Source organism: Balaenoptera ricei, chromosome 2 (assembly GCF_028023285.1).
Source record: "Balaenoptera ricei isolate mBalRic1 chromosome 2, mBalRic1.hap2, whole genome shotgun sequence".
Classification (NCBI taxonomy): Eukaryota; Metazoa; Chordata; class Mammalia; order Artiodactyla; family Balaenopteridae; genus Balaenoptera; species Balaenoptera ricei.
In genome coordinates, this window is record NC_082640.1 from 101,916,303 (window position 1) to 101,942,914 (window position 26,612).

Consider the following 26,612-nt stretch of genomic DNA (forward strand, 5'->3'; position numbering starts at 1 on the left):
CCTGGGATAAATCGCACTTGATTGTGGTGTATGATCCTTTTAATGTGTTGCTGGATTCTGTTTGCTAGTATTTTGTTGAGGATTTTTGCATCTATATTCATCAGTGATATTGGTCTGTAATTTTCTTTTTTTGTAGTATCTTTGTCTGGGTTTGGTATCAGGGTGATGGTGGTCTCGTAGAATGACTTTGGGAGTGTTCCTTCCTCTGCAATTTTTTGGAAGAGTTTGAGAAGGATGGGTGTTAGCTCTTCTGTAAATGTTTGGTAGAATTCACCTGTGAAGCCATCTGGTCCTGGGCTTTTGTTTGTTGGAAGATTTTTAATCTCAGTTTCAATTTCATTACTTGTGATTGGTCTGTTCATATTTTCTGTTTCTTCCTGGTTCAGTCTTGGAAGGTTATACCTTTCTAAGAATTTGTCCATTTCTTCCAGGTTGTCCATTTTATTGGCATAGAGTTGCTTTTAGCAGTCTCTTAGGATGCTTTGTATTTCTGCGGTGTCTGTTGTTACTTCTCCTTTTTCATTTCTAATTTTATTGATTTGAGTCCTCTCCCTCTTTTTCTTGATGAGTCTGGCTAATGGTTTATCAATTTTGTTTTTCTTCTCAAAGAACCAGCTTTGAGTTTTATTGATCCTTGCTGTCGTTTCCTTCATTTCTTTTTCATTTCTTTCTGATCTGATCTTTATGTTTTCTTTCCTTCTGCTAACTTTGGGGTTTTCTTGTTCTTCTTTCTCTAATTGCTTTATGTGTAAGGTTAGGTTGTCTATTTGAGATGTTTCTTGTTTCTTGAGGTAGGATTGTATTGCTGTAAACTTCCCTCTTAGAACTGCTTTTGCCGCATCCCATAGGTTTTGGGTCATCGTGTTTTCATTGTCATTATTTTCTAGGTATTTTTTGATTTCCTTTTTGATTTCTTCAGTGATCTCTTGGTTATTTAGCAGTGTTGTTTAGCCTCCATGTGTTTGTATATTTTACAGATTTTTTTTCCTGTAATTGATACCTAGTCTCATGGCATTGTAGTCAGAAAAGATACTTAATACAATTTTAATTTTCTTAAATTTACTGAGGCTTGATTTGTGGCTGAAGATATGATCTATCCTGAAGAATGTTCCATGAGCCCTTGAGAAGAAAGTGTATTCTGCTGTTTTTGGATGGAATGTCCTATAAATATCAATTAAGTCTATCTTGTTTAATGTATCATTTAAAGCTTGTATTTCCTTATTTATTTTCATTTTGGATGATCTGTCCATTGGTGAAAGTGGGGTGTTAAAGTCCCCTACTATGATTGTGTTACGCTTGATTTCCCCTTTTATGGCTGTTAGCATTTGCCTTATGTATGCAGGTGCTCCTATGTTGGGTGCATGAATATTTACAATTGTTATTTCTTCTTCTTGGATTGATCCCTTGATCATTGTGTGGTGTCCTTCTTTGTCTCTTGTAATAGTTTTTATATTAAAGTCTATTTTGTCTGATATGAGAATTGCTACTCCAGCTTTCTTTTGATTTCCATTTGCATGGAATATCTTTTCCCATCCCCTCACTTTCAGTCTGTATGTGTCCCTAGGTCTGAAGTGGGTCTCTTGTAGACAGCATATAGATGGGTCTTGTTTTTGTATCCATTCAGCTAGTCTGTGTCTTTTGGTTGGAGCATTTAATCCATTTACATTTAAGGTAGTTATCAATATGTATGTTCCTATTACCATTTTCTTAATTGCTTTGTGTTTGTTATTGTAGGTCTTTTTCTTCTCTTGTGTTTCCTGCCTAAAGAAGTTCCTTTAGCATTTGTTGTAGAGCTGGTTTGGTGGTGCTGAATTCTCTTAGCTTTTGCTTGTCTGTAACGGTTTTAATTTCTCCATTGAATCTGAATGAGATCCTTGCTGGGCAGAGTAATCTTGGTTGTAAGTTTTTCCCTTTCATCACTTTAAATATGTCCTGTCACTCCCTTCTGGCTTGCAGACTTTCTGCTGAAAGGTCAGCTGTTAACCTTATGGGGATTCCCTTGTATGTTATTTGTTGTTTTTCCCTTGCTGCTTTTAATATTTTTTCTTTGTTTTTAATTTTTGATAGTTTGATTAATATGAGTCTTGGCATGTTTCTCCTTGGATTTATCCTGTATGGTACACTCTGTGCTTTCTGGACTTGATTAACTATTTCCTTTCCCATATTAGGGAAGTTTTCAACTAAAATCTCTTCAAATATTTTCTCAGTCCCTTACTTTTTCTCTTCTTCTTCTGGAACCCCTGTACTTTGAATGTTGGTGCATTTAATGTTGTCCCAGAGGTCTCTGAGACTGTCCTCAATTCTTTTCATTCTTTTTTCTTTATTCTTCTCTACAGTAGTTATTTCCACTATTTTATCTTCCAGGTCACTAATCCGTTCTTCTGCCTCAGTTATTCTGCTTTTGATTCCTTCTAGAGAAATTTTAATTTCACTTATTGTGTTGTTCATCATTGTTTGTTTGCTCTTTAGTTCTTCTAGGTCCTTGTTAAACGTTTCTTGTATTTTCTCCATTCTACTTCAAGGTTTTGGATCATCTTTACTATCATTACTCTGAATTCTTTTTCAGGTAGACTGCCAATTTCTTCTTCGTTTGTTTGGTCTGGTGGGTTTTTACCTTGCTCCTTAGTCTGCTATGTATTTCTCTGTTTTCTCATTTTGCTTAACTTACTGTGTTTGGGGTCTCTTTTTCCCAGGCTGCAGGTTCATAGTTCCCACTGTTTTTGGTGTCTTCTCCCAGTGGCTAAGGTTGGTTCAGTGGGTTGTGTAGGCTAAGGTTGGTTCAGTGGGTTGTGTAGGCTTCCTGGTGGAGGGGACTGATGCCTGTGTTCTGGTGGATGAGGCTGGATCTTGTCTTTCTGGTGGGCAGGACTATGTCCGGTGGTGTGTTTTGGGGTGTCTGTTACCTTATTATGATTTTAGGCAACCTCTCTGCTAATGGGTTGGGTGTGTTCCTGTCTTGCTAGTGTTTGGCATAGGGTGTCCGGCACTGTAGCTTGCTGGTCGTTGCATGGAGCTGGGTCTTAGCATTGAGATGGAGATCTCTGGGAGAGCTTTTGTCGTTTGACATTACGTGGAGCCGGGAGGTCTCTTGTGGACCAATGTCCTGAACTCGGCTCTCCCACCTCAGAGGCTCAGGCCTGACACCCAGCTAGAGCACCAAGACCATGTCAGCCACATCGCTCAGAAGAAAAGGGAGTAAAAAGAAAGACAGAAAAAAATAAGATAAAACAAAATAAAGTTATTAAAATAAAAAATAATTATTAAAAATTAAAAAATTAAAAAGTAATAAAAGAAAAGGAAGAAGAAGGAAAGAAGAGAGCGACCAAACCAAAAAACAAATCAACCAATGGTAACAAATGCTGAAAACTATACTAAAACAAAAACAAAAACGGAGAGACAGAACCCTAGGACAAATGATAAAAGCAAAGACAGACAAAAATCACACAAAGAAGCGTACACATACACACTCACAAAAAGAGAAAAAGGAAAAAAAATATATATCTATACATATTTAAAAAAAAAGGAGGAAGAGAGCAACCAAATCAATAAACAAATCTACCAATGATAATAAACTCTAAATACTAAACTAAGATAAACATAAAACCAGAAACAAATTAGATGCAGAAAGCAGACCTCAAGTCTACAGTTGCTCCCAAAGTCCCCCGCTTCAATTTTGGGATGATTCGTTGTATATTCAGGTATTCCACAGATGCAGGGTACATCAGATTGATTGTGAGGATTTAATCCGCTGCTCCTGAGGCTGCTGGGAGAGATTTCCCTTTCTCTTCTTTGTTCGCACAGCTCCTGGGGTTCAGCTTTGGATTTGGCCCCGCCTCTGCATGTAGGTCGCCTGAGGGCGTCTGTTCCCACCGAGACAGGACGGGGTTAAAGTAGCAGCTGATCAGGGGGCTCTGGCTCACTCAGGCTGGGGGAAGGGAGGGGTACGGAATGTGGGGCGAGCCTGCAGCGGCAGAGGGCAGCCTGACCTTGCAACAGCCTGAGGTGTGCCATGTGTTCTCCTGGGGAAGTTGTCCCTGGATCATGGTACCCTGGCAGTGGCGGGTTGCACAGACTCCCGGGAGGGGAGGTGTGGATAGTGACCTGTGCTTGCATACAGGCTTCCCGGTGGCTGCAGCAGCAGCCTTAGCGTTTCCTGCCTGTTTCTGGTGTCTGCGCTGATAGCCGTGGCTTGTGCCTGTCTCTAGAGCTCATTTAGGCAGTGCTCTGAATCCCCTCTCCTCACTCACCCCGAAACAATGGCCTCTTGCCTCTTACCCAGTTCCAGACTTTTTCCCGGACTCCCTCCCGAATAGCTGTGGCGCACCAGCCTCCTTCAGGCTGCGTTTGTGCAGCCAACCGCAGTCCTCTCCCTGGGATCTGACCTCCGAAGCCTGAGCCTCAGCTCCCAGCCCTCACCCGTCCCGGTGGGTGAGCAGACAAGCCCCTCTGACTGGTAAGTTCTGGTTGGCACCGATCCTCTGTGCGGGAATCTCTCCACTTCACCATCTGCACCCCTGTTGCTGTGCTCTCCTCCGTGGCTCTGAAGCTTCCCCCCTGCCACCCCCCATCTCCACCAGTGAAGCGGCTTCCTAGTGTGTCGCAACTTTTCCTCCTTCACAGCTCCCTCCCAGAGGTACAGGTCCTGACCCTATTCTTTTGTCTCTGTTTTTTCTTTTTTCTTTTGCCCTACCCAGGTACGCAGGGAGTTTCTTGCCTTTTGGGAAGTCTGAGGTCTTCTGCCAGCGTTCAGTAGGTGTTCTGTAGGAGTTGTTCCACATGTAGATGTATATCTGATGTATTTGTGGGGAGGAAGGTGATCTCCACGTCTTACTCCTCTGCCATCTTGAAGGTCTCCCCGCCTTGTAAATTCTTATTTCTAATTATATGTCAGGTTATAAAACTCCTTAGACAAGTTTTATTAGTTTATCATAACTGAATAGAATTCTCATTCCTTTTCTTTGCCCTGAAAATTGTTTTTTAACACTTCAAGGGGACACCCGTTAATTTACTTTAAGATATAGTGAACAAGTATATGTTCACCGTGTTGAAACTCTTTATGATTTTATAAACGTTATCTAGCCTTTGTTTTTACAGACTGAAGAGTCCTAATTTTCCATCCCTATTATTTTTTCTAGGATTCCTTCATTCTTTTGGTAATTTTTTGCCTAGACAACACTACCCAGTGGCCTGAATAATCAGTCTCACATCTTGGCAGAAGGGTGTTCCTGTGCCAAAAGGGCCAGGACCTTAGCTACCATAGATAGCTGTGGGTTGGTGCCCTATGCTCAATTGGCAAGTTGGGTTAGTGTATGATAAATATACTTCTTAGTTTCCTCCTATTTCTGTGTAATTTCATAGAAGGGGTAGCTAAATTTAGGACGTAGGGGCATGTTCATTTTAATATAGATCCATTCTAAAATTCATCTTTCAGTATTTGGTTGTATGAAAAATTTGAAAAATGCACAGTGTGTAGCAGTATTGGGTAACAGTTACTCATGTTCATTTTGAGTAACAGAAGGTTTTAATTTTGATTAAAATAAAAAATTTTATCCATTTTTTTTCATGGTTGGTGCTTTTTCTGCCCTGTCCAAGAACTCTTTGCCCACCCATAGGATGTCAAAGAGTTTTCTCCTATGTTTTTGTCAAGAAATTTTACAGTTTTATTTTATTTTTTAATAAAATTTGTTTATTTTATTTATTTATTTTTGGCTGCATTGGGTCTTCGTTTCTGCACGCCTGCTTTCTCTAGTTGTGGCAAGTGGGGGCTACTCTTCGTTGCAGTGCACGGGCTTCTCATTGTGGTGGCTTCTCTTGTTGCAGAGCACAGGCTCTAGGTTTGTTGGCTTCAGTAGTTGTGGCTTGTGGGCTCTAGAGCACAGGCTCAGTAGTTGTGGCACATGGGCTTAGTTGCTCCGTGGCATGTGGGATCTTCCTGGACCAGGGATCGAACCTGTGTCCCCTGCATTGGCAGGTGGATTCTTAACCACCGCGCCACCAGAGAAGTCCCAACAGTTTTATTTTTTAATATTTAAATCTTTTATCCATTTCTAATTAATTTTTTTTTTAATTTTTTTAATTTTATTTTTTTATTTTTGCCTGTGTTGGGTCTTCGTTTCTGTGCGAGAGCTTTCTCTAGTTGCGGCAAGTGGGGGCCACTCTTCATCGCGGTGCGTGGGCCTTTCACTATTGCGGCCTCTCTTGTTGCCGAGCACAGGCTCCAGATGCGCAGGCTCAGTAATTGTGGCTCACGGGCCTAGTTGCTCCACGGCATGTGGGATCTTCCCAGACCAGGGCTCGAACCCGTGTCCCCTGCATTGGCAGGCAGATTCTCAACCACTGCACCACCAGGGAAGCCCTTGAATTAATTTTTGTGTGTGGTGTGAAGTACGGGTTGATGTTCTTTGTTTTCCATAAGGATATCTAATTACTCCTGCACCAGTTTTTGAAAATGCTGTCTTTTTTGAATTATGTTGGTTCCTTTTAAAAAATCAATTGTCTTTATATGTGTGGATTCATTTTTAAACTCCCTCCCTCTTAGTTCCATTGATAAATATATTTATCTCAGTGCTAATTCCACACTGTCTCAATTCGTATATCTTTTATAGTAAGTCCCGAAATCATGTAGTGTTAAGTCCCTTCTAAGTCCTTTACATTTCCATATTCTTTTTTTTTTTTTTCTTAGCTGTGCTGCACAGCTTGTGGGATTTTAGTTCCCCAACCAGGGATTGAACCTGGGCCATGGCAATGAAAGGGCCGAGTCGTAACCACTGGAATGCCAGGGAATTCCCTCCATATTCATTTTGGAATCAGCTTGTCAGTTCTACAAGAAAGCTTTCTGGGATTGTGTAGAATCTGTAGATCAGTTTAGGAAGTATAGACATCTCAGTATTGAATCTTTTAAGCAGTGAACATGTTGTAGCTCTTCATTTTTTTAGGTGTTTTAGAAATTTCTCTCAATAATGTTTAGTAGTTTTCAGTGTAGGGGTTTTTCACAATCTGTATTAAATTAACTCCCAAGTACTTTATGGTTTTTGATGCTACTGTAAATGCTATTTTTAAAAATTTCATTTTCTAATTTTTTGTTGCTAGTGTATAGAAATACAATTGATTTTTATATGTTGATCTTATATCTAATGAGCTTGCTCAGTTCACTTACAAGTTTTATGTGTGTTTTTTAATTGATTCCTTAGAGTTTTTTTATGAAGAGTAATCATATTGTTTGTGAATAGAGACAGCTTTACTTTTTCCTTTGCAATCATCATGCCTTTTATTTATTTTTCTTGTTTTATTTCACTAGCTATGACCTCTAGTACAATACTGAATAGAAGAGAACAGATATCCTTGCCTCATCCCTGATCTTTGGGGGGAATGTATTATTGCAAATATTTTCTCTCAACCTGTTTCTCCTTTTCATTTTCAAACTATGTTCTTTTTTATTCACTGTGAAAATTTACATAAAGTAAATAACTGTTTATTGTACAGTTCTATGAGTTTTGACAGTTGCCAACAGTTGTGTAACCATCACCATAATAGATACTACAGAACAGTTCCATTGCCCTCAAAAATTACATTGCTGCTACTTTGTAGTCAGCCCCTCGCAACCACTTTGCTATCCTCTATCCTAGTAGTTTTGCCTTTTCTGGAATGTTATATAAATGGAATTATATAGCATATAGCCTTTAAAAAAATTTTTTTTTAATTTATAATATAACTTAAATGTGTACAAATTTAAAACTAGTATGAATGCCTTATACTTACAGTTTTAATGTAAGTATAAAACAAACATGAAATTCTAATAAAACCAGAAAGCCAACATATTTCAAATGGACAGTATTAATTTAATTGGAAGGATATTAACTGCAATTCAATCGCCAATGTTGGTTTGATACTAGAGAGTTCTGTTTCTCCTACCTCTCTTTTAGGCCTGCTGTTACTGAGTGGCATTAAAAATGTTGAGCTGGCTGGGTGGTTTGTGGTAGTCACTTCACATTTAAGGCCAAATTGCCAACGAGTAATCCATGAAAGTCTTTTAACAGGGCATTTCTTGATACTTAGAAAGCTCTCTTGTTTGATTGAAGATAAGGGTGGTGTTACTGAAATCTGCATATAGTGTCCATTAAACCCACTTATAGGGACTTCCCTGGTTGTCCAGTTGTTAAGACTCTGCACTCCCACTGCAGGGGGCATGGGTTCGACCCCTGGTCGGGGAACTAAGATCCCACATGCCTTGCAGCACAGCCAAGAAAGGAATAACACCAACCCACTTATAATGGGAATCAGGAATTTGGCACAGAGGTGGGCTTTGCTCAGTTCACAGATATGCTGACAACATGAACATGGTCCCAACTGCTAAGAGGCAGTAGTACATAGCCTCTTGAGTTTGACTTCTTTTGATGTTGCATGCATTGATAATTCAGTCCTTTTATTGTTGAGCAGTATTCTATGGTTTGGATGTACAAACAGTTTGTTTATAATTCACCAGTTGAAGGACAACTGAATCATTTCTAGTTTTGAGCGATTATGAATAAAATGCTCTAACTTCATGTACAAGTGTTTTGTGAACATAAGTTCTTGGGTAGATAACTAGGAGTTTGATTGCTGGGTCATATAGTAAGTATATATTTAACTTTGTAAGAAACTTTTAAACTCTTTCGTAAAGTGGATGTATAACATTTTGAGTTCCTACCGGCACTTTCCTTTTCCAGTTTTCTGCATCCTTGTTGATACTTGGTATTGCCAAATTTTTATTTAGGTTATATAGGGGTATCTCACTGTCATTTAAAAAATTTTTTTATTGGAGTATAGTTGCTTTACAATGTTGTGTTAGTTTCTACTGTACAGCAAAGTGAATCAGCTATACGTATACATATACACCCTCTTTTTTGGATTTCCTTCCCATTTAGGTTACCACAGAGCACTGAATAGAGTTCCCTATGCTCTACAGTAGGTTCTCATTAATTATTTATTTTATACATAGTATCAATAGTGTATATATGTCAATCCCAATCTCCCAATTCATCCTACCTACTCCCACAACCCCTTGGTATCCATACGTTTGTTCTCTACGTCTGTGTCTCTATTCTGCTTTGTAAATGAGATTGTCTATACCAATTTTTTCAAATTACATATATATACATTAATATACGATACTTGTTTTTCTCTTTCTGACTTACTTCATTGTGTATGACAGTCTCTAGGTCCATCCACATCTGTACAATGACCCAATTTTGTTCCTTTTTATGGCTGAGTAGTATTCCATTGTATATGTGTACCACATCTTCTTTATCCCTTCCTCTGTTGATGGACATTTATGTTGTTTCCACGTCCTGGCTATTGTAAATAGTGCTGCAGTGAACATTGGGGTGCATGTGTCTTTTCAAATTATGGTTTTCTCTGGATATATGCCCAGGAGTAGGATTGCTGGGTCATATGGTAGTTCTATTTTTAGTTTTTTAAGGAACCTCCATACTGTTCTCCATAGAGGCTGTATCAGTTTACATTCCCACCAAAAGTGCAAGAGGGTTCCGTTTTTTCCACACCCTCTCCAGCGTTTATTGTTTGTAGATTTTCTGATGATGGCCATTCTGACTGGTGTGAGGTGATATCTCATTGTAGTTTTGATTTGCCTTTTTCTAATAATTAGTGATGTTGAGCATCGTTTCATGTGCCTCTTGGCTGTCTCCATATCTTCTTTGGTGAAATGTCTATTTAGGGCTTCTGCCCATTTTTTTGATTGGTTTGTTTGTTTCTTTTTGATATTGAGCTATATGATCTGTTTGTATATTTTGGAGATTAATCTTTTGTCCGTTACTTCGTTTTTTTAATTTAAAAAAAATTTAATGTAATTATTGATGTGGTTGACCTTAGAGCTACCATTTTATTATTATTTTATCATTTAAATTTTATTTTATTTATTTTTTAATACAGCAAGTTCCTATTAGTTATCTGTTTTATACATATTAGTATATATATGTCAATCCCAATCTCCCAATTCATCCCACCACCACCTCCCCGCTACTTTCCCCCCTTGGTGTCCATACGTTTCTTCTCTACATCTGTGTCTGTATTTGTGCCCTGCGAACCGGTTCATCTGTACTATTTTTCTAGGTTTCACATATATACATTAATATATGGTATTTGTTTTTCTCTTTCTGACTTACTTCACTCTGTATGACAGTCTCTAGATCCATCCACATCTCTACAAATGACCCAATTTCATTCCTTTTTATGGCTGAGTAATATTCCATTGTATATATGTACCACATCTTCTTTATCCATTCGTCTGTCGATGGGCATTTAGGTTGCTTCCATAACCTGGCTATTGTAAATAGTGCTGCAATGAACATTCGGGTGCATGTGTCTTTTTGAATTATGGTTTTCTCTGGGTGTATGCCCAGTAGTGGGATTACTGGGTCATATGGTAATTCTATTTTTAGTTTTTTAAGGAACCTCCATACTGTTCTCCATAGTGGCTTTATCAATTTACATTCCCACCAACAGTGCAAGAGGGTTCCCTTTTCTCCACACCCTCTCCAGCATTTGTTGTTTGTAGATTTTCTGATGATGCCCATTCTAAGTGGTGTGAGGTGATACCTCATTGTAGGTTTGATTTGCATTTCTCTAATAATTAGTGATGTTGAGCAGCTTTTCATGTGCTTCTTGGCCATCTGTCTTTCTTCTTTGGAGAAATGTCTATTTAGGTCTTCTGCCCATTTTTTGATTGGGTTGTTTGTTTTTTCAATATTGAGCTGCATGAGCTGTTTATATATTTTGGAGATTAATCCTTTGTCAGTTGCATTGTTTGCAAATATTTTCTCCCATTCTGCGGGTTGTCTTTTCATCTTGTTTGTAGTTTCCTTTGCTTTGCAAAAGCTTTGAAGTTTCATTAGGTCCCATTTGTTTATTTTTGTTTTTATTTCCATTACTCTAGGAGATGGATCAAAAAAGATCTTGCTGTGATTTATGTCAAAGAATGTTCTTCCTGTATTTTCCTCTAAGAGTTTTATAGTGTCCGGTCTTACATTTAGGTCTCTAATCCATTTTGAGTTTATTTTTGTGTATGGTGTTAGGGAGTGTTCTAATTTCATCTTTTACGTGTAGCTGTCCAGTTATCCCAGCACCACTTATTGAAGAGACTGTTTTTTCTCCATTGTATATCCTTGCCTCCTTTGTCATAGATTAGTTGACCGTGGATGTGTGGGTTTATCTCTGGGCTTTCTATCCTGTTCCATTGATCTATATTTCTGTTTTTGTGCCAGTACCATATTGTCTTGATTACTGTAGCTTTGTAGTATAGTGTGAAGTCAGGGAGTCTGCTTCCTCCAGCTCCTTTTTTTCCCCTCACGACTGCTTTGGCTATTCGGGTTCTTTTGTGTCTCCATAGAAATTTTAAGGTTTTTTGTCCTAGTTCTGTAAAAGATGCCACTGGTAATTTGATAGGGATTGCATTGAATCTGTAGATTGCTTTGGGTAGTACAGTCATCTTCACAGTATTGATTCTTCCAGTCCAAGAACATGGTATATCTCTCCATCTATTGGTATCATCTTTAATTTCTTTCATCAGTGTCTTATAGTTTTCTGCATACAGGTCTTTTGTCTCCTTAGGTAGGTTTATTCCTAGGTATTTTATTCTTTTTGTTGCTATGGTGAATGGGATTATTTCCTTAATTTCTCTTTCTGATCTTTCGTTGTTAGTGTATAGCAATGCAGGAGATTTCTGTGCATTAGTTTTGTATCCTGCAATTTTACCAAATTCATTGATTAGCTCTGGTAGTTTTCTGGTGGCATCTTTAAGATTCTCTATGTATAGTATCATGTCATCTGCAAACAGTGACAGTTTTACTTCTTCTTTTCCAGTTTGTATTCCTTTTATTTCTTTTTCTTCTCTGATTGCTGTGGCTAGGACTTCTAAAACTATGTTGAATAATAGTGGTGAGAGTGGACATCCTTGTCTTGTTCCTGATCTTAGAGGAAGTGCTTTCAGTTTTTCACCATTGAGAATGATGTTTGCTGTGGGTTTGTCGTATATGGCCTTTATTATGTTGAGGTAGGTTCCCTCTATGCCCACTTTCTGGAGAGTTTTTATCATAAATGGGTGTTGAATTTTGTCAAAAGCTTTTTCTGCATCTATTGAGATGATCATATGGTTTTTATTCTTCAATTTGTTAATATGGTGTATCACATTGATTGATTTGCGTATATTGAAGAATCCTTGTATCCCTGGGATATATCCCACTTGATCGTGGTGTATGATCCTTTTAATGTGTTGCTGGATTCTGTTTGCTAGTATTTTGTTGAGGATTTTTGCATCTATATTCATCAGTGATATTGGTCTGTAATTTTCTTTTTGTGTAGTATCTTTGTCTGGTTTTGGTATCAGGGTGATGGTGGCCTCATAGAATGAGTTTGGGAGTGTTCCTTCCTCTGCAATATTTTTGAAGAGTTTGAGAAGGATGGGTGTTAGCTCTTCTGTAAATGTTTGGTAGAATTCACCTGTGAAGCCATCTGGTCCTGGACTTTTGTGTGTTGGAAGATTTTTAATTACAGTTTCAATTTCATTGCTTGTGATTGGTCTGTTCATATTTTCTATTTCTTCCTGGTTCAGTCTTGGAAGGTTATACCTTTCTAAGAGTTTGTCCATTTCTTCCAGGTTGTCCGTTTTATTGGCATAGAGTTGCTTGTAGTAGTCTCTTAGGATGCTTTGTATTTCTGCGGTGTCTGTTGTAACTTCTTCATTTTCATTTCTAATTTTATTGATTTGAGTCCTCTCCCTCTTTTTCTTGATGAGTCTGGCTAAAGGTTTATCAATTTTGTTTATGTTCTCAAAGAACCAGCTTTCAGTTTTATTGATCTTTGCTATTGTTTTCTTTGTTTCTATTTCATTTATTTCTGCTCTGATCTTTATGATTTCTTTCCTTTTGCTAACTTTGTGTTTTGTTTGTTCTACTTTCTATAGTTCCTTTAGGTGTAAGGTTAGATTGTTTATTTGAGATTTTTCTTGTTTCTTGACGTAGGCTTGTGTTGCTATAAACTTCCCTCTTAGAACTGCTTTTGCTGCATCCCATAGGTTTTGGATCGTCGTGTTTTTGTTGTAATTTGTCTGTAGGTATTTTTTGATTTCCTCTTTGATTTCTTCAGTGATCTTTCGGTTCTTTAGTAGCATATTGTTTAACCTCCATGTGTTTGTGTTTTTTACGTGTTTTTTTCTCCGTAATTTATTTTTAATCTCATAGCATCGTGGTTGGAAAAGATGCTTGATACGATTTCAATTTTCTTAAATTTACCGAGGGTTGATTTGTGACCCAAGATGTGATCTGTCCTGGAGTATGTTCCATGTGCACTTCAGAAAAAAGTGTATTTTGCTGCTTTCAGATGGATTGTCCTATAGATATCAATTAAGTCTATCTGGTTTATTGTGTCATATAAGGCTTGTGATTCCTTATTAATTTTCTTTCTGGATGATCTATCCATTGTTGTAAGTGTAGTGTTGAAGTCCCTCACTATTGTGTTACTGTCGATTTCCACTTTTTTGGCTGTCAGCATTTGCCTTATGTATTGAAGTGCTTGTGTGTTGGGTGTGTACATATTTACAGTTGTTATATCTTCTTGGATTGATCCCTTTATCATTATGTAGTGTCCTTTGTCGCTTGTAACAGTCTTTATTTTAAAGTCTATTTTGTCTTACATGAGTATTGCTACTCCAGCTTTCTTTTGATTTCCATTTGCATGGAATATCTTTTTCCATCCCCTCACTTTCAGTGTGTATGTGTCCCTAGGTCTGAAGTGGGTGTCTTGTAGGCAACATATATACGGGTCTTGTTTTTATGTCCATTCAGCCACTCTGTGTCTTTTGGTTGGAGCATTTAATCCATTTACCTGTAAAGTAATTATCAATATGTATGTTCCTGTTACCATTTTCTTAATTGTTTTGGGTTTGTTTTTGTAGGTCTTTTTCTTCTTTTGTGTTTCCTACCTAGAGAAGTTCTTTTAGCATTTGTTGTAAAGTTGGTCTGGTGGTGCTGAATTCTCTTAGCTTTTGCTTGTCTGTAAAGCTTTTGATTTCTCTGTCAGTTCTGAGAGAGAGCCTTGCTGGCTAGAGTAATCTTGGTTGTAGGTTTTCCCCTTTCATCACTTTAAATATATCCTGCCACTCTTTTCTGGCCTGTAGAGCTTCTGCTGAAAGATCAGCTGATAACCTTGCATGGATTCCCTTGTATGTTATTTGTTGTTTTTCACTTGCTGCTTTTAATATTGGTTTTTTGTATTTAATTTTTGATAGTTTGATTAATATGTGTCTCAGCATGTTTCTCCTTGGGTTTATTCTTCCTGGACTCCCTGCGCTTCCTGGACTTGATTGACTATTTCCTTTCCCATGTTAGGGAAGTTTTCGATGATAATCTCTTCAAATTTTTTTCAGACCCTTTCTCTTTCTATTCTTCCTCTGGGACCACTATAATTTGAATGTTGGTGCATTTAATGTTGTCCCAGTGGTCTCTGAGACTGTCTTCAAATCTTTTCATTCTTTTTTCTTTATTCTGCTCCTCGGCTGTTATTTCCATCATTCTATCTTCCAGGTCACTTATCCGTTCTTCTGCCTCAGTTATTCTGCTATTGATTCCTTCTATTTTGTTTTTAATTTCAGTTATTGTGTTGTTCATCACTGTTTGTTTTTTCTTATAGGTCCCTGTTCTTGTATTTTCTCCATTCTATTTCCAAGATTTTGGGTCATCTTTACTATCATTACTCTGAATTCTTTTCATGTAGACTGCCTATTTCCTCTTCATTTATTTGGTCTGGTGGGTTTTTACCTTGCTCCTTCATCTGCTGCATATTTCTGTGTCTTCTACTGTGTCTAACTTACTGTGTTTGAGGTCTCCTTTCCGCAGGTTGCAGGGTCATAGTTCCTCTTGCTTCTGGTGTCTGCCCCCAGTGGGTGAGTTTGGTCCAGTGACTTATGTAGACTTCCTGGTGGGAAGGACTGGTGCCTGCGTTTTGGTGGGTGGAGCTGGATCTTTTCCCTCTGATGGACAGGGCTGCGTCAGGTGGTGTGTTTTGGGGTGTCTGTGGCCTTAGTACGACTTTAGGCAGCCTGTCTGCTGATGGTTGAGTTTGTGTTCCTGTCTTGTTTGTTGTTTGCCCTGGGGTGTCCAGCAGTGGAGCCTGCAGGCAGTTGGGTGGAGTCAGGTCTTGGAGTTGAGATGGATACTCCCGGGAGAGCTCTGGGGCCAGGAATTCTCTGGCATTCCAGTTTCCTCGACTCGGCACTCCCACCTCAGAGGCTCAGGCCTGACCCCCCGCCTGGAAACTAAGACCCCGCATGCCACACAGCTCAGCAAAAATGGGGGAAAAAAAGAAAAGAAAAAAGAAAGAAATAAAAGGGTAGGATGAAAACAAACAGACATACAAAACTCGGGACAAATAGCAAAGACAAAAACAAGCAAGCAGCAACAGCAACAATTAAAAAGAAAGAAACAAACAAAGGAATGGGCAAACAAAACCCCAGACAAATGGTAAAAGCAGAACCAAACAGAAACACAAATAATCACACACACGTAGAAAATAAGAAACAAAAACATAAAACAGAGAAAATAAAAAAGAACAGCCAGACCAACAAAAGAATCCCAAAACAAAATTAAACAATTAAAAGCAAAGCTAACCAAAAAAAAACAACAACAAAAAAACAAAAGCAGAATGCAAACTGAAGGAAAAAGCAAAGAATACAAAACAAACACGTAAAAACAATAAAAAAAGTTAAATAGGACAAAGGAAAAAAAAAGCAAGGTAAAAACACAGGACAACGAAAAAGTAATGTAGAAATAGAAATATAAAAAAATATATTATAAATTTAAAAAACTAAATAAAAACAAATAATAAAAAATACAGGACAAAACAGAACATTAAAAAAATAGTAATAATTATATTTTCCTGGGGTCTCAGCTGTCAGTGTCCTTGCCCTTACCTTGAGTCACAGCCAACCTCCGCATCCCCAGGCTGTCCTCCAAAACCTCTAGGTAGGTTTCTGGTCTCTCTCTGGGCACTGTGGGGCAGCTAGGACTCTGACATGGCCCAACTCTTGGGTGTACTAGTCCCCAAAGTCCATAGCTGCTAGCACTAGACTGGTTTCTGTTTTGGGAACACTCGTTGTCCATTCAGATATTTCATAGATGCAGGGTTTACCAAGCTGATCGTGGGGATTTAATCTGCAGTTTGTGTAGCTGCACAGAAAGATTTTTGTTCCTCTTCCTTAGTTGCCCCGCCCCTGGGGCTCAGCTGTGGTTTTAGCCCCACCTTTGCGTGTGGGCCACCCACTGGAGTCTGCTTCCGAGGCTGCCTTGGAGCAATCAGGTCTGCCCCGGTGAGGACAGGGCATGGAGGTGGCATGACTGCCTGGGTCACGGGGGCCCTGGCAGCGACAGGTACGCAGGAAAACTGGTGGCCATGGGCATGAGAGATCTGGCCCTAGTGGGAACCTTTCCTAGCGCCTGGTGACCGGCACGAGAAGGTCAGTTCTGGTAGCTTTTCCTAGCGCCTGTTGGGGCAGGGGGCCAGTGCATGGGGAGAGAGAGGCTGCCATGGTGGCTCCACCCCCTGCACGTCATTCAACAGTGGTGCCTTGCTTCTATGGCAGTCTGGGTTTCCTTCATAAGCATTCCTGGTTGCCGATTTCCTCCCTCCCGTCCCCTCAGGCTGTCTCCTCGCAGCCAACAGCAGTCCTCCCCCCGGGTTTGCTTTCCAATCCCCATATTCCAGCTCTCAGCCCCCGTGTGCACCGGCAGACACACGTCCCAGTCTGGGGCACACACGCTTGTGGCACTGACCGTCTGTGTAGGTCTCACTCTGTCCCGTCTGCTACAGACCAGCCATTTCATCCTCCTCTGACAGCCTCAGATGCTCCCCTTCTGTCCCAAGTGATTTCGCCATCAGTGAGGGGGCTTCCCTGGATGCGGGAACCTCTGTGCTTCAGCTCCCCCGAGGGGCACAGATCCTGTCCCACTTTTTGTCCTCTTATTTTTCCCTTCTTTCTTTCGTCCTACCCGGTTATGCAGGGATCTTTCTTGTCCTTTCTGGTGTCCGAGGTCTTCTGCTAGTGTTCAGCAGGTATTCTCTGAGAATTATTCCATCTGTAGATGTATTCTTGATGCTTTTGTGGAGAGAGATGAACGCCACGTCCTTCTACTCCTCTGCCATCTTGGTTTCTCCTCACTGTTGTTTTAATTTGCACTTCTCTAATGATTTAATGATGTTGACATGTTTTCATGTGTAAATAAGTATGGCAAAAAAGCCATCTGTAACAGTTTCTTTTGAAGAGCAGAAGGTTTTACTTTTGCTGAGGTCCAATTTATCTTTTTTTTTCTTTCATGGTTAGTGCTTTTTGTGTTCTGAAAACTGGCACTCATTCATTTTGATCTCATTAAATGCTGTGGTTCCTTTAAATAATTAAACTACTAGAGAGTAAATCCTAAGAGTTCTTATCACAAGGAAAAACACTTTTTTTTTTCTATTCATTTAATTTTATTTCTGTGTGAGATGATGGATGTTTACTAAAACTACTGTGGTGATCATTTCATGATGTATGTAAGTCAGATCATTATGCCGGTACACCTTAAACCTATAAGTGCTGTATGTCAATTATATCTCAATAAAATTGTAAGAAAAAAATAAAATACTTAAGCTACTGGTATGGGGAATACTTTGTACAGCCTTTCACTGATAATAGAATCACCTTCACACACCAGGAGTTGACCATTTCAGAAGGGAAGAGTAATTCTCATCCACTATAGCTGCACTTCTTTTTTCCAGATATCTGTGATATGTGGACAACCACTTATTTCCAAGGCCTTTTTTTAAAAAAAAAAAAATCATTTACTTTCCTTTTGTATTGGTGAAGGATAAAGTAAGAATATATTGTAAATCAGTTCCTCTGAAACGACAGAATTACTGGTGCCCCTAGGTCTTTAAGAAGGAACTTGTAACAAAGTTTAATTTTTGTTTTGTTTTGTTTTGTTTTTCAGTGGTGGCATCAGCAAATTGATTTTCATACTACTTTCTTGAACCATTTGGCACGATTGGTGCCAGAAATTTATTTTGCTGAAATGGACCCAGACTTAGAAAAGCAGGAGGAGAATATACAAATGTCAATATTCACTCCACTGGAATGGTACTTATTTGGAGAAGATCCAGATATTTGCTTAGAGAAATTGAAGCACAGTGGAGCATTTCAACTCTGTGGGAAGGTTTTCAAAAGTGGAGAGACAACATATTCTTGTAGGTAAGATTTAGAAATGTACAGGATTGGTTATAATAACAACTTGATATTCTGTATGTATTTTGTGATGTACCTTTCTTGGTATATTACTATTTATAATATATTTAATTCTACATAATTTACTTTGTTTTATTGTGCACTTATAAGTTTGTTTTTGCTAGTACAGCTTGTTTTTGAATATATGACTTAAACAGTTCTCTCACTTTTTCTTCCTGTTCTTCAGAAGTATATAAGAGATAGATTTTTGCCTTGTTTATAACATAGTCCATACACCCTTATCTGAAACTCTTGGCGCCACATGTATTTCAGAATTCTGAATACTTCCCTAGTGGAGTCAGGTCAGGATCCTGTAATCAAACAGAGCATTTCTGTAAGAAATGTATGACTATTCACAGCAAGTGGTGTAAATAAAGTCTGTAGTCCCTTGTCATTTCAGGTCATTTTTTTGCCACCAAGTGAAATTTGGTATCAAAGGGTTGTGGACCTGTAGGAGCATTTGTAATTTAGTTGGATAGAAGAGGCCAGTGGTAAGGAAACTGGAAACGGCTTTAGGGTTTTTATTTGCCTTTTGTGAGAGAAGTTGACTTAACACAGCATGGTAACACAGAGAACTTTTTTATTCTCTACTCCTGCCTGAAACTTTTAACTTTTAGATCTTAACAACACTTTTAGTTTTTTTTTTTTCTTTTATTAGAGGTTGTTTAGGTTAGGAATGTGAAATTTTAGATTTTATAAATACAGAGAATTGTTTTTTGCTTCACTGTAATTCTAGGTTTGACTGGTTTATGTATAGTTAACAGTTGTCTAGAACATACTGCTTTTCTTTATTCTCTTCTTTTCTCAGGAAACAGTCAGCTTTTGTATTTTGTGTACTATTTTGCTATATGGCAGTAAGTTTCATTTATCTTGTTATGTATTTTTAGCTGAAGCCCAGTCAGTTTCAACTAAAGCATAGTAGATATTCGTAGACCTCATTTCTCCAGAAGAGTCATGGAGGCATATTTAATTGTCACAGCTCGGGGAATGGTACTGGCATCTAGTGGGTAGAGGCCAGGGTTGCTGCTTAAACATCCTATGGCACACAGACAGTCTCCTATATCGCCAGCAAATAATTATTCAGTTCAAAATGTCAGTACTGCTGAGGTTGACAAATCCTGCTCTGAATAGGTTAGTAGATGATATTATATTTTAGAGGCTATTATTAGTCAGTTTTTACTTATTAGCCTTTAAAAATTCATTTTTAAAACTGCCCAATTCCATCTCTTCAACTTTTCTAAATAAATATTTTAAAAATTAATTTTGCACTTTGCACTAATTTATATTATTGTTAATGTTTCCTTGAAAGTATTAAATAAAATTCTACATTTTAGAAGTTTTTATTAGGGAAGAGATTAAGAGAGATGGAATTTAATTTATTCAGTAAATATTCATCGAATACCTGTTGTGTGCCAGGCACTGCTCTACGTGCTTGGGACATATCGTTATATAAAATAAATTAAAATCTTTTAATTTATGTTGCTTACATTCTAATGAATTTTGTCTTTAACCAAGCGTTATTTACCAGTGAACAATCAGTGTCTATAAAATACGTTCATAACTGTAATAGGATAAGATGATGCAGAGAATGAAAAAAAGCTGATGATTTTTCAGAAAACTAATTTTGGTATATGTGCTGCTGAATGGAGCACCAGAAAACTAATTTTTTTTTTGAATTTTATTTACTTTTTATACACCAGGTCCTTATTAGTTACCTATTTTATACATATTAGTGTATATATGTCAATCCCAATCGCCCAATTCATCACACCACCCCCACCACCCCCCACTTTCCCCCCTTTGTGTCCATATGTTTGTTCTCTACATTTGTGTCTCTATTTCTGCCTTGCAAACCGATTCATCTGTACCATTTTTTAGATTCCACATATATGCGTTAATATACGATATTTGTTTTTCTCTTTCTGACTTACTTCACTCTGTATGACAGTCTCTAGGTCCATCCATGTCTCTACAAATGACCCAGTTTCATTCCTTTTTATGGCTGAGTAATATTCCACTGTATATATGTACCACATCTTCTTTATCCATTCGTCTGTCGATGGGCATTTAGGTTGCTTCCATGACCTGGCTATTGTAAATAGTGCTTCAGTGAACATTGGGGTGCACATGTCTTTTTGACTATAAAGTCTTTATTGAATTTGTTACAATACTGCTTCTGTTTTATGTATTGGTTTTTTGGCCACAAGGCATGTGGGATCTTAGCTCCCCGTCCAGGGATCGAACCCACACCCCCTGCCTTGGAAGGTGAAGTCTTAACCACTGGACTGCCAGGGAAGTCCCTGGAATTCAGTTTTTAAAGTATTTTCATAATCAGTTTGTGCATGATATAGGAAACTCATTCACATTATTTTATAGTCATACCTTGAGCATCAGCAGGAGTCATGTAAATTTTGGAGTCTGATTTTTAATCTTTTTCAGGGACTGTGCAATTGATCCAACATGTGTACTCTGTATGGACTGCTTCCAGAATAGTGTTCATAAAAATCATCGTTACAAGGTATGAAAATAGATGCATAAAATCTCTAGATTGGCAGGAGTCTGATGGCCAGCTAGTCCAAATTCCTGACTAGTACTTGAGTTCCTGCTGTAACAGACCTGATTTGTGAACCTTTAGCTCTGGTTAAACATATCATGTGATAAGACATCTACTACCTCAAGATGCAGCCCCTTACAATTTTTTTTTTTTTTGAGATACATCATTTTTATGCAGAAGATTGTATAAAGCATATGAACAGCTTAAAGAATAACTATAAAGTGAACACCTGTGTAACCACTACTTAGGTCAAGAAATGAGACATTTCCAGCTCTCAGGGGCTTCCCATTTGTTCCTTCTGGATCACCATCCTTCTCTCCTCCTTTGTGATAATCTCTCTGCTGTGTTTTGTGATAATGGTTTCCTTGATTTCCCTTTTAGCTTATCACCCAAATCATATTGAATGGTTCTGTTTTTGAATTCTGTATAGATGGAGTCATTCTGTATCTTTTTTTGTTGAGTAGCTTTCACTCAGCATTAAGTATATATTTATATATATACACATATATATATTTTGTCCATTTACCTTATAGGGTTTAATAATCCATATTGTCTTTATTCATTGTACTGTATATAGATATGTAGATTGTTTCCAATTTGGGACTATTATTGTATTAAAACAATTCTGCTGTGAACTTTCTTATTTGTGTATTTTGGTACACATGTACAGGAGTTTATCCAGGGTATATATCTGGAATAGAATTGCTGAGTTCTAGGGTATATCTTAAGTCATAGTAGATAATGTTTTCCAAAGTGGTTATACCAATTTATAAGTTCTTCAGCAGTATATGAGAGTTTCCATGGCTCCACACACTTACAAGATTTGGTGTTGCTAGTCTTTTTAATTTTAGCCAGTCTGGTGGGTATATAATGGTATCACATTGTGGTCTTAGTTTAATTTTCTTTATTAGTAGTGAGGTTGAGGGATTTGCCTTTCCTGTTACATCTTCAGACAACTTTGTTATTTTGAGCTGAAATGTATTTTTCAAATAATAGTATTGGGTGTTGGTGGTATAGTGGTGAGCATAGCTGCCTTCCAAATAACAGTATTGGTTCTGTGCTCTGGGCTTGGGCAGATATAATAATTGATGTTTCTCTTTGTACATATAATATGCCTAAGGTCCCATGTAAATGTAAATAACATCTTAAAGTTATGTAGACTATTTCTTCCATAGAGCTGAAAATGCGGTTCATGTTTTTAGACTGGCTTCAACATTACTGCTTCTATCTCAGGAAATGATAAGCTATATATATATATATATATTTTTTTTTATTATTGTGCAAAAGAAAAAACATGAGGAGCCTATCATACAGTGTGGTTAAAATGTTTTCCCAACATTGCAAAGCTAATCACTGATGGAATTTACAAAGTTGATCATTGGTTAATTTCATATTTCCCAGTCGTCTCCATTTATTATAGTTTTTTCCTGGATGCTGGAGAACTCAAGAAAGAATGCCAGAAGTAGAGACAAGGAGGAAGTTGTTAATTTCTTCTTATTTTTACTCTGGGATATTAAGGGGGAGAGATGCTGAAGTCTCAAGGCCAGAGTTTTCCAGTTGCCAAGCTTTGGGATTTTGTGGGCCAGTACAATTTCAGAAGACTTTGGGTAAGACATAGGGTTTTCAATTTTTTATTTGGCTAGGGAAGTTCAATTTTAATTTCAAAAAGAGCACATGAACAGCAATCAAAAAATACCTTCCATCTCCTATCATTTTATGAAGAAAAAGAAAATTTAATTCCAAGAAAGTAGGATAATCTCAGACTAAAGAGCAGGTCTTTAGATTGCGTACATGTAGCTCTGTTAAAGAGCTCATCACATTGCTATTCCTTCCTTTTCCGATTTTCCGTGGACTGGTAAAACTTGTCTGTTAAATTTTAGGAACCTCTTCACTAAGCTACCTTAGAGTATTGAAAGCTTACCAGTCTACACTGCCACCACAATGCACTCTTTTATGAAGCATGCTTAGGTCTATCATCTTTAGGTTTTTGCAGAGCTCTTCTTATAGAAGGTGCGTACACAGCTTACTCAGGAACCTTTGAGTTATCAGAAGGATGGGCTATTGTGTAACTAATAAAAAATTATGTTTATAAGCTTTTAAAAATATTACCCTTCAAAAGTGAGTGTGAAGAGAACAGAAGACTTTTGGTGGGAGAATAAGTTGATAGAATCTTTCTGGAATACCTATTACATGTGGTGAAATTTTTAAAGAAAAGTGAGGGAATGACTAATAAATACAATTCAGATAATAGTAACCTCCAGGGCAAGTGGATGATCACAGAGGGAACTTCAACAGTATTAATAGTCTCTTGTGTTAGATGCTGGATCATTTTATTATTATCCTTTGTAACTTGCCTATACATTGTGTATATTCTTTTTATAATAAAAAACTTAATAAAAGAAAAAATGAAGCCATTAAAAAAAAATTGGAAGAAATAAGAAGGGATGCGTGTTGCTGCAGAGAAGGAGAAGAAAAGAATAACGATGGGGATGCAGACCCAAGAGCAGGTACCATGTGAAGAAAGCACCAAGAAAAACCTTTTGTCGCAGAATAGCACAGAACAACTTTTGCCGTCCCTGGCACCACAGAGGAAGTGGGGCTGCTGCACGGAGATGGCATGGCATCTCTGTCCAGACCCGCTCCACCATGTCCAAGTTTTCCTTTAAGGTCATGCTGCTGGCTGCCTTATGGAGTACTCAGTTGTTCCCAAAAGTACACCTTTCACAGCAGTCTTAAAAGTCTGCAGCAGAAGAATGTAAAGTTCCTGCAGTGACATGTGCAGTTATTACCAACGATGAAGTAGGAATAAATCCTGCACTGCTGGAAATGTTTTTCTGAAGCATGGTTCAGAACTGCGAATTAGGGAGTTCTCTGGTGGTCTAGCGGTTAGTACTCAGTGCTTTCACTGCCATGGCCCGGGTTCAGTCCCTGGTTAGGGAACTGAGATCCTGCAAGACACACAGTGCGGCCAAAAAAAGAACTTTGAATTATTCTTAGAGATCGTGTTGGAAGTTCTGTTACTTGAAACATACGATTACCTTTCAGAATAAATATTGGTATTGTTGTTGTAAAATTGAAATCAGGCATTTAAAATACTGTGAAAACACCAATAGTTGATGAAATAATGAAAGGTGACTCTCCATCCCTTCTTGTTATTCACACTCTTCATGTGAAGAGGGAATGCTTCTGCATTGTGGGTGTTATCACCACAGAAGATCATAGTTCTATCATTGCTACCTCACAACACACACAGGTAGTTCATTTGGGGTAAATGGATTACCCACCTGTGCCTTGCTTCCATGGCATTCCCTATACTAAGGTTATGCTTTTACTTTCATTTGAAACAACTACATTTTTAGTAATCATGGATGAGTCTAACATTCTTCAGTATATAAAATTGATTTGTATATTCTAATTTCTTTTGTTACTATTGTTCTAGTGATACTGTTTGTACTAATAATTTTTATAGTGCCTTTAGTTCCTTTTTACTCCCTTATGTAACTTTTTATTATCTAGTCTGTCAGTTTTAATGCTATCTTTGACTCCCTCCTGTTACCTATTTAATAGTTTATAATCTTATGTTGCCTTCTCTTTCCCTTCTCCCACTTTTTAGTTGTAGTCTTTCTGATTGTGAGATCATATAATGTTTACATTCTTCTATCCATGTGTCTTTCAACACCCTTGATTTGTTCTTAGCACTACAATTAAATACATAAAATGTTTGCCATCTGTCCTTTTTCTGAAGTTTCCCCAGTCACTGCTTGGTCAGCTGAAGCGCATCCTCTAGGGGTCAGTAAACTACAGTTGTGGGTCAAATCTGGCTCACCATCTGTTTTTGTATTGCCTGCAAGCTAAGCTTGGTTTTTATTCTTTTTTTTTTTTTTTTTTTTTTTCTTTTGGCTGTACCGCAAGGCATGCGGGATCTTAGTTCCCTGACCAGGTATCAAACCTGTGTCCCCTGAAGTGGAAGCGCAGAGTCTTAACCTCTGGACCGCCAGGGAAGTCCCTAAGCTTGGTTTTTATATTTTCAGATGGTTGGGAAAAAAGATGAGAAGCATAATATTTCATGATAAGTGAAAATTATATGAAATTAAAATTTCAGTGCCTATAAATAAAGTCTCATTGGAACGTGGCTATGCTGGTTCATTTATTTATTGTCTATGGCTGATACTTCACTGCAAGAGCAGAATAGAGTAATTCAACAGAGATTCCATGGCCTGCAAAGACTAAAATATTTACTATGTGTTCCTTTATACAAGAAGTTTGCTGATCACTGCTCAGGTAGATTCCTCAGGAAGGTCGCATGTATACTGTGTTCCTTAAGTTCTGACATATTCAAAATTATATTATTATAGCTTGGCTGTAGGCAGTATTCTTGGTTTGCAGTTTCTTTCCTTGAAAATGCTCTGCTGTTGTCTTGCTTTATGTGTTGTTATTGAGAAGTCTGATGCCAGTCTAATTTTCTTGTGATTATGTTATTTCATCTTTTTGCCATGGGCCTCAGGACTTTCATCTTTAAAGTCCAGTAGTTTTAGGAGGATATACTTTGGAGTTGATCATTCTGAGTGAGTTTTTTCTCAGTCACTCTTGGCCCTTTGAATTTGTAGATTCAGGTCTTTTATTTCCAGGAAGTTTTCTTAGATTACAGTTTTAAATATTACCTCTGTTCCATTGTTTTGATTTTTCTTTGGTGATTCCAGTTATACTCATCTGCCTCTATTAGGCCTATCTTCTATTTCAACCACTTTTTCTCTGACCCTGTATTTCTTTACTTCATCTAATTTTCATTCTCTTGTTTTCCTGCTTGCCTACTGTGAAGTATTTCTTTACTTCATCTTATTTTCATTCTCTTGTTTTCCTGCTTTGTTTCAATGCTATTTATTAACTTTTCATTTGAGTCTATCATCTTGTAATTAAAAAAAATTCATTTCTGATATGATATCGTTTTCTTCTGGTTTTTCCCCTTAGTTCACTTGAGTCTCATTTTATTTATTCCTATTTCTTTGTCCGTTTCTGTTACTAGTTCTTGTATTTATGATTAAAGGTGTTTAGTCTGATTAAGGGTTTTTAATGCTTGTTTGAGGCTGTGTAATTCAGTTTGGAGCACTGTATAGTTTTCTTCAGCTTCATAATTGGGTTTTAGCTCTTACTTGCATTTTTTGGCTTTTTTTTTTTTTGCAATAGTTTTGTGTGGATATGGTGTACTTTTTTCTGTTCTTTTTCATTTCATGGATAGGTTTCACAAGTGCTCTCTTCTGTCAGTTCTACCCTCTTCTATGTAACTTATTTTATAGATGATATTGGTGATGGTGGTGAGGTGAGGGGAGGGTTTGGCATGTCTTGTTTCTCTCTTGTTTCATAAGATCCTTAAATTTTCTTTTTTATTTACTTCTTTCACTTACTGCCGCATCTATAATGGGTTACCACCTTTTTTAATGTATTTGATTTTCCTTCAAAAGTAATGCTTTTCTGAGGTGGCCACTTCTGGTCCTGCTACTTTCAGTCTCTTTCCCTGTGAACCACCAAGTCCTAACCTGTGTTCAGTATTTGTCCCTTGGCATTGGGCTTTCACTTCTGGAGTGTGATTTTGTTTGTGCTTGATCTAAGTCCTTTGTACCCCTCTGTTCTCTTTCATGGGGTCACTTGAGCTTCCCTCTCCTATTGTCTGTAACCACAGGCTTGAAGTGATAGGTAACAGGAACTCTGATAAAACAAGCTATTTGAAGGTTGTGGTATTTATTTTTTGTCTCCTAGTAA

General features: G+C 37.8%; 1 protein-coding gene across 6 annotated transcripts in view; it reads left to right on the plus strand.

The window, feature by feature from the left end:
• UBR1 (ubiquitin protein ligase E3 component n-recognin 1) overlaps positions 1-26,612 on the plus strand; it is a 144,747-nt gene that overhangs the window by 13,044 nt on the left and 105,091 nt on the right. For 3 of the 6 annotated variants that reach the window (XM_059913490.1, XM_059913491.1, XM_059913495.1), the window contains exons 2-3: positions 18,012-18,268; positions 20,741-20,819. In XM_059913490.1, the coding sequence (XP_059769473.1) occupies positions 18,012-18,268; positions 20,741-20,819 (336 nt within the window). Of the gene's footprint in view, positions 1-4,304; positions 4,454-18,011; positions 18,269-20,740; positions 20,820-22,366; positions 22,463-26,612 lie in introns of those variants that run through there. The other 3 variants (XM_059913492.1, XM_059913494.1, XM_059913493.1) reach the window with 3 other exon arrangements.